General features: G+C 40.2%; 2 protein-coding genes across 8 annotated transcripts in view; one reads left to right on the top strand and one right to left on the bottom strand.

Annotated features, from left to right (window-relative positions):
• LOC123520691 (BET1-like protein) overlaps nucleotides 1-13791 on the bottom strand; it is an 84214-nt gene that overhangs the window by 29187 nt on the left and 41236 nt on the right. The gene's annotated exons all lie outside the window — the stretch shown is intronic.
• Nucleotides 3988-5249, top strand: LOC123520690. The gene has a single exon (XM_045283207.1). The coding sequence runs from the start codon at nucleotides 4024-4026 to the stop codon at nucleotides 5038-5040; it is 1017 nt and encodes a 338-aa protein (XP_045139142.1). The 5' UTR covers nucleotides 3988-4023; the 3' UTR covers nucleotides 5041-5249.

Raw genomic sequence — 13791 nt, 5'->3', positions numbered from 1 at the left:
CATTGTTTCCTACCATTCTAGTCACTATTAATCATTCATCGGTTTGTTGCAGTCACGTTATTAATCAGGTGAGTTTAACACTTAACAGCACTCCACAGTACACTTCCATGTCACAGTGATGTCAATAACATGTCACTGTTCTTCACCAGGGTCACTATCTTTTCCCAAACTGACTATCTATATGGCACTAGATGTAATAACTGCAGTCACTACCACCAGTTGCACGCGTCTCGGATTACGTCCCAGTTACAGCCTTTAACTCTGCCATTTTGTGTGACCTCTCATTATATTTCACTGTAGTGTTTCACATTGTACACCTCAAGTCACCACTAGCAGTTCTTCTCCACTGTACTACTGACTTAACTCCGCATACAACACTCAGCATCACCCTACACACGTCACGGTTGGATACACCACTCACAATGTTAAATCTGTGTGCATTACACCACTCACAATGTTCACTCCTTATTCACCTCACTGTACTTCATTACTCACTGCACAGTGACATCACTAGCGACTGCATCACACACGCGCATAATAACATTTTCATGTGAGCCTCAACACAAGCTCTTCACACTTTCACTGTAAATCCATTGTTGGACAAAACTTTCAACAGCATTCACATTTCACTGTTTACCTGTCTCCACAGATATGTCAAAATGCCTGAACATGCACGTAACAATTATAACCCCTCACTCTTGGCTGCAGCGGTATTCCTAGCACGACTGACTTGAACCGAGTGACTTAAGTGACTGTCCGTTGGCTAAACCGTTGGCCGTCTCGCTGCTCACCTGAGATTTTAAAATGACTCATTCGCAGTAGACATGGTTGTATACAACTTGCCACAAATATATACATAATAATAATAATAATAATAATAATAATAATAATAATAATAATAGTAATGTTTCCTCCAGGTATAGGTCCGCCGAGCACTTAATCAGGTGTACCTCACAGCCTCCACAAATGCACACGCCTTCCCACTGCTGCGGTATTTAGTAATGATAAGTATTACCTTAAAAAATGCACCTTAGACTTTACAAAATTATAACTTTAAAAGTCAGCTGCCGCGTACTACCAGTCGACTGCTTTGGGTACGTTACTGCACTGGCGGCGCGGCTCCGCAGTCCCGTGTCAAATCCAGATCTACTGTTATCTGTGACTCATGCCATGAGAATAACCTCGACTTTGTGAATTACTAATGAAATACCGCGGTATTTCATTAGTAATTCACTATCACTCAGTGCCACGGAGTTGAGGTTATCCTCATGGCATGAGCGTATATGAATACTATGATATGATGTCCATTATAGCAGGCAATAGAGGAGTGGAAACATAAATTTAATATCGTGGTGAAAGACAACACGCAAGCTAAAAGGGTCACAAGAAGTGGGTGAGTCGCCGTGAGTCTCCACTTCGTCTGTGGCCGATTTCATCTCTGCTTTATTTTTTGGTATTCCATGTAAGATTTCACTTTATGCATTACAAAACAATCCTTTCTTGGGGGCAAGGTTTGTAAAAAGCTAATAGAAATGTTGTTTTGTGAACATAAATGCATATATAAGACAGTAACACCACCTCCAGAGGTGGTGCTCCCAGCAACCTCAGAGCAATCTGATAGCAACCTTGTCACCATCCCTCCAAGCGTTCATGGAAGCCATTTCGCAGCAGGAGGTTGCTCTGACGTTGTTAAAGAATCTTGGATCCAGCTCCAGGAGCGCTAGGATGGAGGCGGGGAGCCAGCCCAGAAAATTCACTAAAACGGATGTGGTTGTATGTTATGCAGACTTTTTGGTCTAACTTTACATAGTACGTTAAATCGGAAATTCGTTAAACGAACGTTCGTTAAGCAGAGTATTAGTGTACCACCAAATGAGAATTTTGTCAAGCACGAGTTCTTTATACCATAAAAAAAGCCTAAAAAATGCCTCAACCAGTCTTTGGTCATTGCCAAAGTCCTTCTTTTGACCCCTAGAATACCATCTTTTGAGCTGAAATAAAATCTTTTGCCTTCACATATTAGAACACATGTACAAAACAGAACAATAAACAACAAACAAAGTTAATAAGACATGATATAAAGGCTGTAACTAACCTCAAATAGAGTGAAGATTGGCTTGCTTTTTAATATCCTCTTTAGTCTTTCGTAATCGCCTCACTGTTGACTCTGGTACATTTAACGCTCTAACTATGTCACACTTTCTGCTTCCTTCATCTATCATCTTGATAATTATTTCCTGTTCACTCACACCATACGATTTGTGATGCTTTCCTCGTCTGTACTCCCATTTTTCCATCCGTTCCCCTCACCCATTTTCGTCCTTGCCGCCACCACCATTGTCCTTACCCCCACCAGTACCACCTGTTGCTCTGGTAGAGGCCATGTTGGCGTTAAATCGCCAGAATTCGTTCCCACGCTAGCAGAACAGAGGGTAGCACAAACAAAATGCAACAAGAGATAATTTCTGGTGAAATAAAAAAACTTTTACAGCTTAAAGTCATCAAAGTTACACACAAGCAAACTCAGAAGGTCATCTCACCCATTTTCTTGAGAAAAAAGAAAAACGGGGAATTTCACTTGGTCCTTAATTTAGAGAGATTAAACAAATACATACCCTATAAGCATTTTTAAATGGAAAATTTTGAACAGGCCATTAGGCTTATCAATAAGGGTGATTTTCTGGCATCTGTTGATCTCAGGCATGCTTATTTTTCTGTTAAGGTCGCAGATGAGCAACAAAGATTTTTATGTTTTACATGGCAGGGTGTTATCTATCAATTTACCTGCCTCCCTAATGGCATTTCTGAGGGTCCTCGGCTTTTCACTAAGCTGATGAAGCCAGTATTTGCCACTCTAAGGCAGGAAGGAAGGATACACTATCACCAGTTTTATTGATAACACATTGATTTGCAGTAATTCTTATTCAGGTTGCCTTAAGGTGGTAATTCGATGACTCGATATCAATATCAGTTTTTTGGCTCTCCCATTGCTATTTTTTCACCGAATTCAATAATATTTATACACAAGGTGTACGTTTATGGTGTACGTCTTCAGTGTTAATTTGGTACACAAATGTGGCGTAGTTTTTTTGCAATAAATATTTTTTCGGCGATAAGAAAATAATTCAAAATACCATTATAAAATCAAAACTAATAACAGTGTGGCAATTTCCTCTTAACCACATATAATATACATAACAACAAATAAATGTTAGCATCGGCATACACATAACCTATGTTATAACAATTTCATTACACGCCAAATTGTTACCTTTTTTTCATCAAAATTTGAGTTTATAAGCCTGTTGTAAATTTATTTGAGTGAGTTCATGCATTATCATGCTAGCATTTGTTAAGATGAGGTTGTTGATCATTTTGCTGCAAAAATTTTTGAAATTGACCAATTACTGAAAAAGTTCTTCAACAGTATATGCTGAAAAACTGAAAGTCGAGAAAACGCATTTTCTGTGAACATCTTCAAAACCCCACATAACTCGCTTCCTCACTGGGCAACGGTTTCCTAGCAGGTGGGCTTTAAGATAGGAGGTACCCTAAAAGTATCCCTTTAGCCCATAAATTCCGTGAAAAGCCCACATGGTATAAAAAAAAAAAAATAACTCACTCCAATATGTACCAAACTCAGATATGTACTTATATAATCCCTTGACAACTGCTTGGAGGCTGGTAGTGGCTGTTTAGATAGTTTCAGGCCATGTTACATCATGGCCTTACACGTGGCATTGTCACAATTTGGGAACCCAACACGTGTAAAATACGATCAACAGGTAGGCTGCACGCACGCACTCCCTAAGGCTGTATCGATTGGTACTGAGGAGTAGCGTCTTCCTCACCCTCACTGCCTGATACTAAACTATCGTACATCATGCAAAAAAAAATAAAACAGCTCAAAAAAAATAATAAATACAAGCAAAACAAAGACTAGAAGAAAAAGGGGCGTATGCACGCTTGGGTATTGAAAGGGCCGGCCCCTTAAACCCGCCATTACCAGGTAAGCAGTGCGTTATGTGCCTGGCAACTTCGGCCATGGCTTCCCTCTCCAGAGACGAACCCAAGTACCAAGTTTCCAATTTTTCAATTTTTTTGACCAAATTAATGAATTTCCACCTTAAGGCAATTCAGGCTACCATTTCATTGTTGCAGAGGTTGGGGTTCTGTGTCAATGTAGAGAGGTCTGTTCTCACCCCCACAAAATGTATTGAATACCTAGGAAATGTCATTAACATCAAGTTCGTGACTGCTTCATTACCTGAGCGTAGATTAATCAAAATTCGCCAAGGATGTGCAAGTCTTTTGTGTCAAGATGTTACTTCCATTCGAGAGGTGGCCAGGGTGATTGGCCTTCTGGTGGCTGCAATGCCAGCAGTGGAGTTAGGTAAACTTCACTATAGGAAGTTGGAAGTGGGCAAGATTGCCGCGTTGAAACAGGAGCATGGTAACTTTGACAGGAAATTAAATATTATTGCTGACATGAAACCAGATCTTTCCTGGTGGTTAGACAACATGGACAGGCACCAGACACACATCTTTAGGTCAGGCACAGACATTGACTTATTTACTGATGCCTCCACTTTAGGTTGGGGGGGTCACTTGGGGTGTCAGACTACGAGTGGCACCTGGTCCCTGGGTGAAAAAGAGCTTCATATTAACATCCTGGAGCTGAAAGCTATTTTTTTCTCTATGCAGGCATTTGCACATGAGCTGGAAGGTAGACACATTAGTTTTTTTTGTGATAATACGACTGCCATAAACTATGTTAATGAAATGGGAGGCACAAAGTCCAAGTCCTGTAATGATGCTTCTTCCCAAATTTGGGATTGGTGTCTGGAACACAAGTCATGGATTACATGTTCACACATACCAGGGAAGGTAGCTGATCTTGCCTTTTGCACAAGTAATGACAGGCATGAGTGGAAATTCAACCCACACATTTTTACTACTCTGTGTAATGTTTTTGGGACACCATCCATTGATTTATTTGCCTCTAGGCTTAACAAACAGGTTACTACATTCTGTTCTTAGAAACCGGATCCTGAGGCTAAATACGTTGATGCTTTTTCCTTGGAATAGTCTAAATTTGATCTGTCTTACATTTTCCCCCCATTCTCATTAATTGCTAGGTGCCTACAGAAGTTGCGTGTGGAGCAGGCACGAGGCTGGATGGTGGTTCCTCTGTGGCCATCCCAACCTTGGATGGGCATGCTGCTCAAGTTGTTAATAGACTACCCACGTTTGATAACGAGCAGGAGGACCACCCGTCCATGACAGACCGGCATCCCGTTATGTCCCACACGAGGCTCATGGCATGCCTTCTATCAGGGGATACTTGCAGAAACGAGGAGTTTTGGCGGCAGCTGCTGACATCATACTTGCTTCCTGGAAACCAGGCACTGAAAGACAATACTGCCCACACGTCCAGAGGTGGTCGCAGTTTTGTCGTAGATGGAATGTCAATCCCACTACTCCAACTATAAGTAACATGGCAAATTTTTTAACTGAAACCTTTCACAGGGGGTGTGGGTTATGAGTGTCTCAACACGACAAGGGCTGCCCTGTCTTCTCTCGGCATTGTGGTGGATGGTTGCAGGGCAGGGAACCACCCCTTGGTTGTCATATTCATGAGGGATTTTCAACCTTAGGACTCCTAAACCCAGGTACATTGACACATGGGACGTGCAACCCGTCTTACAGAAATTAAGGTCCATTTTCCCCTTACATGCTTTAACTCTTAAGGAATTAACTCTAAAATTGGTTCTGTTGATGGCTTTAACACAAGCTGCCAGAATGCAAACCTTACAACTACTGTTGATCAAAGACATGCTCATTAGTGAACACTCCATTTCAGTACAGTTGGGGGGCATTCTTAAACAATCCAGACCAAATTTTAATATCAACAGGGTCACATTCTATCATTACCCTAAGGACCCCAGATTATGTGTCTGTACCACTTTACTGAAGTACATTGATGTGACTAAAGAACTTAGAAAGGGTGAGATGCACACTGATGCTAGACTCCTCATCAGTTTCATAAAACCCCATAAATCTGTTGCCAAAGATACTATCACTCGTTGGGTCCAGACTATGCTCTGCATGTCAGGCATAGACGTCTCAAAGTTCTCTGCTGGTAGTGTGCGGCCAGCAGCGGCATCGAAAGCCAGGGTGGCAGCGGTACCTTGAGGGTGTAGACAGTATTTCTGAAGCACTTAAGTTAATCTTTGAAAGATCACTTAGGTTTGCTGAGATACCACAGGACTGGAAGTTAGCTAATGTTACTCCAATATTTAAAAAAGGTAGGAAGGATGATGCGAATAATTATAGACCGATCAGTTTAACTAGTATTGTATGTAAGATACTAGAGAAAATCATTAAGGGTAGTATTTGGGAGCATTTAAATGAGAATAGATTAATTAGAGATACCCAACATGGCTTTAGATCAGGGAGGTCCTGTCTTACAAATTTGCTCGATATCTTAGAATATATTACCAAGGAGTTAGATGATGGAAATAGCATAGATGTTATATATCTAGATTTTAGCAAGGCGTTTGATAAGGTACCGCATAGGAGGCTATTGTACAAATTGAGACTACATGGGATAGGGGGTAGGTTAGTTGATTGGATTAGTGAATGGCTTTCTGATAGGAAACAGAGAGTAGTATTAAATGGGGCAATGTCTGAGTGGAAGGAAGTGGTTAGTGGGTACCCCAAGGATCAGTGCTAGGACCTCTTCTTTTCTTGGTGTACATTAACGATTTAGATATAGGAATTAGTAGCAAAGTATCAAAGTTTGCAGATGATACTAAGATAGCATGTGCAGTACAGGGTGAAAAGGACAATTACAGAATACAACGAGACCTGGACAGGCTGATAGCATGGGCAGACAGGTGGCAGATGGAGTTTAATTCTAAAAAGTGTCAGGTTATGCATTTAGGTAAAGACAACACAAACTTTAGCTATGAGATGGAGGGATGTTGGCTAGAGGCAGTAGAGGAAGGAAAGGATTTAGGAGTAGTGATAGACAGGACTATGAAATTTTCAAAGCAATGTTTAGAAGCAAGAAATAGGGCAAAAAGGATCTGGGTTTTATAAATAGAAATGTTAGTTATAGAAGTAAGGAAGTGGTGCGTAGCTTATATAATTCCTATGTTAGGCCCCATTTAGAGTATTGCATACAGACCTGGTCACCCCACTATAGGCAGGATATCAACATGTTAGAAGCAGTTCAGAGAAGAGCAACTAGGATGATACCAGCTTTGAAGCGCCTGGAGTATAGAGATAGATTAAAGGAATTAAACATGTTTTCATTTGAGAGGAGATGTATAAGAGGGGATATGATAGAGTTATTTAAAATGTTCTCAGATACAAACTACATAGATGTGAGATCTTTCTTTACCTTAGAGGAGGGAAGTAGGACTAGAAATCATGGCAAGAAGATTAGAAAGCAAGGCTGCAGGTTAGATATAAGAAAATATTTCTTTAGTCATAGGGTGGTAGACTTCTGGAATGCATTGCCAGAGACGGTTGTAAATAGCACTAGTTTGACAATGTTTAAAAACAGATTAGATAAGCACTTAAATTTATTAGATTTATAATTATGTATAGTGCTGCATGATAGTTTTTAAAAGAAATTTACTATAGTTAAACAAGACATGATCCCCATGTATGGGGACCACAAATTGTAGAGGAATTCGCTGCAGGACTTACCCCTGTTAATGGGCCAAATATTTAGAATTAATATATAATGTATTGTGTACTTGTAAGTGTATCTTTAAGTACTGATGACGAGGTTGCTGTGCGACTGATACAGGATAACCTAGATGGGCCCTGGTGGCCCTTTGTTATCCTATTATTTATGTTATGTTATGTTATGTTATGTTATGTTATGATATGAGTTTAATTTATGCTGTGACAGAGCTCATATCTCAAAAAGGTCGTATCTCAAAAAAATTTTCCCCATTGAAATACACTGAAATGCCATTATTCCATCCCAGCCTTCCCCAAAAAGAGCACCACTATTACTATTTTTTTACTTGTTTTTAGGTAAGAAAAAGGTATTTATAAATAATAATTTGCACAGAAACATAATAAGACATAAAAAGATAATATAAATAGATAAACTCAGAGGATGCATTCCACGGAACGTTACTGCATTCCCAACCCTCACTTGGGACTGTCAATCAGCTGCAGTGTACAAATATAGCCATCCACAGAAGACTGGCTGCTCCAATAAACACAGAATTGACGATACTGTAAACATTATCCATTGAATAAATGAAGTTTTAAGTAGGAGAGAGAGAGAGAGAGAGAGAGAGAGAGAGAGAGAGAGAGAGAGAGAGAGAGAGAGAGAGAGAGAGAGAGAGAGAGAGAGAGAGAGAGAGAGAGAGAGAGAGAGAGAGAGAGAGTATAGTTAAAGAACAAAAAGGGGACGAACGAGTCACTACCATCCCCTCTCTTGTGCGGGGGGGACGGCAGCATGGCTCATACTGCCCAGGACAAGGCAAATGTATTGGCAAAACACTTTGCCGGAAAAATGTGCATCCCCAACCTTGAAAAAGCTCCTCCCACTCTCCCAGAAATAGTGCAGGACAAAATAGTGACAGTGAAAACAAATTAAATAGAGGTGAGGAAGGTACTGCTGAACTTGGATGAAAAAAAGGCTGTGGGGCCGGACAAAATTAGCCCTCGACTGCTTCGCCAGTGTGCTAGTGAACTGGCCCACCCACTCGCTGCACTGTTCAATTAGTGCTTTCAGACCAGTACGTGGCCACAAATATGGAAAACCAGCAGTGTTGTGCCAGTGCATAAAAAATGTGATAAAAGTGTCCCAAAAAACTATCGCCCTGTTTCCCTGCTGCCTGTGATGGAGATCGTCGTGGCCTTGCGAATCGCTGAGCACCTTGAGCGGCACCACCTTATCTGTACCATGCAGTTCGGCTGGAGATCTAATAATGATGTATAAGTTAGTTAACCATATGGAAAAGATAGATACACAAGACCTGGTATCACTGATGGAGAATGGAGGTAGGCAAACAGGAGACACTCCAAAAAGATCAAGAAAAGTCAGTGTTTGAGAAACATTAAGAAGTTTAGTTTTCCACACAGGACAGTGGATATTTGGAACAGCTTGAGTGAAGAGACTGTAGCAGCAGAAAGTGTGCAAAATATTTAGGAAAAATTGGATAAATATGTATATGGAGACAGGTCACTATGAGCCCCACTCAAACTCTGTAATATAGAACTAAGTAAATACAACTAGGTAAATACACATACACACACACACACACACACACACACACACTTGCAGTGTGGACATCCACAAATTAATGACATAAACATACACACACACCACACATGCACACAAATGCACACACACACACACACACACACACACACACACACACACACACACACACACACACACATCGCTGGCGATGGAGGGCACGGAGCAGGGAGCTCCGTGTTAAAACCAAAGAAAGTTGCTGTGGACAAAAATGAGCAGGAACCTGCAAGCAGGATACAACCCCTGGAGACACCTAGATGTGGTAGTGAGGGAGGGGAGAAATTTAAAGAAGTAGCTGAAGAGTGAGATGATGATAGGTGAGAAAGCACAATGATAAGGTTCAGCAGTCAGTTAAGGTGGCTGAGGAGAAACAGTCTGTATTGATAAAGCAGAGGGAAGGAAATGAAGAATCCTTAAAGAAAATCATAGAGGAGCAGCAGAAAGAGAAGCAAGGAATTACAGATAAGGTAATCAGTGTAATTAAGGAAGAGAAGAAACTGGTGAGGGACATGGTGCATAAGGTAAAGTGTGTGGTGGTGTTTGGGATAAGGGAAGAGAAGATAGTCAATAGATCTGGGAGAGAAGCAATGGAAAAGGAGAAAATTAAGAACATATTAATGACAGTTGCAGAGGAGGGAATTCAGGCAATAAATTTGGTGGAGGAATTTCATAGGATTGTGAAATTTGAGGAACAGAAGGAAAGATCCTTAAAAACAAAGTTCGCAATTCAAGTACAAGCAGAGGAGGTATTGAATGGGTCATGGAAGTTAGCTGAAAATGATGAATTTAAAAATGTATGGATCAACAAAGATTTGGATGAGTAGGAGAGAACTAGAGTAAAGGAATTGGTCACAGAGGCTAAGCGAAAAAAACGATATGAGGACAGAAAAAGAAAAGGAGCTGTTTTACTGGAGAGTCAGGGACCTAAGATTGAGAAAGAAATTTATCAGGAAGTAAGCAAAATTTGTTATACTAATGTTAATGGATTGATGTCAAAAATGTAGAGATTGAGGAGTTCCTAGCAAGAGTTAAGCCTGATATGTTAGTATTGTGTGAAACAAAGAGGAAGGATGAGTGGAAAATACCGGACATTGGAAATGGATATTATGATATATGGTTGAAAAACAGATGTGGTAAGGGAGGAGGTGGAGTGATGATATTAACGAGGAAAAGTGTTAGAGTGGACAAAGTGGAAACAAGCAAAAACAAGTCTGAGATTGTGCAGGTTGAAGTGAAAAATGCTAATGGAAAGTCAATGATATATGCAGGGGTTTACGTACCACCACTGACGAATGCATGGACAAGAAATGAGCATGAGGCTTTGTTGGAAGATACAATAAATTAAATGGAGATTTTAATTGCAAAGAAATAAATTGGGAGGAAGGAACTTTTCGAGGATGAGAGAATTCATGGAGTAACAAACTGATGAATTGGGCTGTTGATAATCTAATGACTCAATGGATTGACTGTGAAACTAGAATAAGTGGGAAGGATAAACCATCCAGATTGGACTTAATGTTCACCAGTGACGAAGAGATCATAGAAAAAATTAATCATGAATGTCCATTAGGAAAAAGTGATCACATACTAGTTGAAATAAGTCTGAGTACAGAAATATTAAAAATAGATGAGGGGTATAAAATAGAAAGATATAGATATAATAAAGCAAATTTTGAAGAAATAAGAGATACTTTGAGGCTGTGAGCTGGAAATGTTTTGAAGATGAAAAGGATTTGCAGGAGAAATGGACCAAGTCTATCAAGATATATAATACTGCAGTGGAGAAATATGTACCAAAGGGAAGAATAAACTGTCAAAAAGGGAAGGAGTGGTACAACGCTATATGTGAAAGAGCTAGACAGTGCAAGACTAATGCATGGGATAGATGGAGGAAAATGCAAACGTAAAGTAGATGGATAAATTAGGTTGATGCTAGAAATGAATGTGTGAGAATTATGAGGGTTGAAAAACAGAACTATGAGAAGGATATAATGGACAAATGTAAAAGTAACCCAAAACTGTTTTATAGACATATAAATGGAAAAATGAAGAAACGAGAGGGTATAACTGGCCTGAGGGTTGATGGAAAACTATATGAAGAAGTACAAGAAATGGCTGAGGTGATGAATGAAAGGTTTCAAACAGTCTTTACTGAAGAAGGAGATTTTGACTTAGCAGATAATGAATTGGATGGATATAAACTAATTGGAGTAGAGGTAAATCAGGAGGATGTTATGAGACTGATGGAGAATCTAGATGTAAATAAGGCACCTGGTCCAGATGGAATTTCAAATTGGATACTAAAAGAATGTAGGGAACAGTTGGCAGAGAAGATTCATGGCCTGGTGAAGACATCGTTGTTGCAAGGGAAAGTACTGAAGGACTGGAAAAGAGCAAACATTGTACCTATATATAAAGATGGTAGTAGGGAAGACCCTTTAAATTATATACCAGTATCACTGATGAGTGTAGTGGGGGAGCTGTGTGAGAAAATTATTAAAGATGCCTGGATGGAACACCTAGAAAGCAGCAATGTATTGACAAACTGTCAGTTTGGTTTCAGAAGAGGAAGGTCATGCTCCTCAAATTTGTTGTCGTTTTATTCAAAAGTAATAGATGCTGTACAGGAAAGGGATGGTTGGGTAGACAGTGTTTACCTAGATTTAAAAAAAAACTTTTGACAAGGTAATATGGAAGATTAAGAACAATGGGGGAGTTAGAGGACAATTATTGGAATGGATGAAGGATTACCTTACTGAGAGGGAAATGAGAAGAGTGATAAGAAATAGTAATTCTTCCTGGCTAAAGGTCACTGGTGGAGTACCTCAACGGTCAGTGTTGGGACCAGTCATGTTCGGCATCTATGTGAATGACCTGCCTGAAGGAATTGAGAGTCATATCAATTTGTTTGCAGATGATGCCAAGATAATGAGGAGAGTGAAAAATGTAAATGACTATGAAACTGCAAGAGAATCTTGATAAAATTGGTAGATGGAGTAGAACTTGGCAAATGGAATTCAATCTGAATAAGTGTAAGTCATGGAATTTGGAAAAAGCAAATGGAGAGTATTTATTATTATTTGATGGGGAGAGAAATAAGGACGGTAGTCAAAGATATGAAGTCCAAGTAGAGAGCAGTAGAAAGTGGAGTGCTACAGGGGTCAGTATTGGCACCAATACTTTCTCTCATTTATACAAATGACATGCCAGAAGGAGTGGAGCTACATAAATCTGTTTGCAGATGATGCGAAACTGTGCAAAGTTATAAAGCAAAAAGAAGATTATGAAATCAAGAAGACCTAAATAAGATCTGGGAATGGAGTAAAAAGTGGGAGATGGAATTCAATGTGGACAAAAGCCATATCATGGAAATGGGAAAGAGTGAAAGACGACCAGTGGGAATCTATAAGATGGGAGATGAAACAGAACTGGAGAAAGTAAAAAAGGAATAGGATTTGGGGGTGACGATGGAAGAAAATAATAACCGGCAAGCCATATTGTTGTAATTTTCAGAGAGACATACAATTTGCTAAGGAATATTGGAATAGCATTTCACTACATGGACAAAGAAATGATAAAGAAAGTGATAAATACTATAAAAAGACCCAGATTGGAATATGCAGTAGTGTGGACCCCTCAGAAAAAGAAACACATAAAGAAGCTAGAGACTACAAAAAATGGCGACAAGATTGGTCCCAGAACTTGAAGGGATGACATATGAGGAGAGACTAAATGCTATGGATCTACCAACCCTGGAACAGAAAAGGGAGAGAGAGGATCTCATACAAGTTTATAAATTGATAAACGGAATGGATCAAGTGGACAATGAGTATCTGATCCTGAGAGAAGAATCTGCCAGTCGAAGCACAAGATCGCATAGTAAGAAGCTGAGGAAGGGAAGATGTATAAGTGATATTAAAAAGTATAGCTTCCCGCAAAGATGTATTGAGATGTGGAACAGTTTGAATGAAGAAGTAGTGTCTGCAACGAGTGTGCATACTTTTAAAGTAAGATTGGATAAGTGTAGATAGGGAGACGGGACCACACGAGCATAAAGCCCAGGCCCTGTAAAACTACAACTAGGTAAATACAACTAGGTGAATACACATACACACACACCAATCGAGAGGGCTCGGGTTCAAGTCCCGGGGCGGCGAGGCAAATGGGTAAGCCTCTTAATGTGTGGCCCCTGTTCACCTAGCAGTAAATAGGTACGGGATGTAACTCGAGGGGTTGTGGCCTCGCTTTCCCAGTGTGTGGAGTGTGTTGTGGTCTCAGTCCTACCCGAAGATCGGTCTATGAGCTCTGAGCTTGCTCCGTAATGGGGAAGACTGGCTGGGTGACCAGCAGGCGACCGAGGTGAATTACACATACACACACACACACACACACACACCAATCGAGAGGGCCCGGGTTCAAGTCCCGGGAAGCGGGGAGGCAAATGAGCAAGCCTTTTAATGTGTAGCCCCTGTTCACCTAGCAGTAAAAGGTATGGG

This window comes from Portunus trituberculatus, chromosome 47 (assembly GCF_017591435.1).
Source record: "Portunus trituberculatus isolate SZX2019 chromosome 47, ASM1759143v1, whole genome shotgun sequence".
Lineage (NCBI taxonomy): Eukaryota > Metazoa > Arthropoda > Malacostraca > Decapoda > Portunidae > Portunus > Portunus trituberculatus.
Note: the sequence above shows the minus strand (reverse complement) of the source record. Positions and strands in the feature narration are given on the sequence as shown.

Coding starts and splice junctions, on each gene's coding strand:
- LOC123520690 (XM_045283207.1), top strand. CDS start 4,024: ATGTGCCTGGCAACTTCGGCCATGGCTTCCCTCTCCAGAGACGAACCC.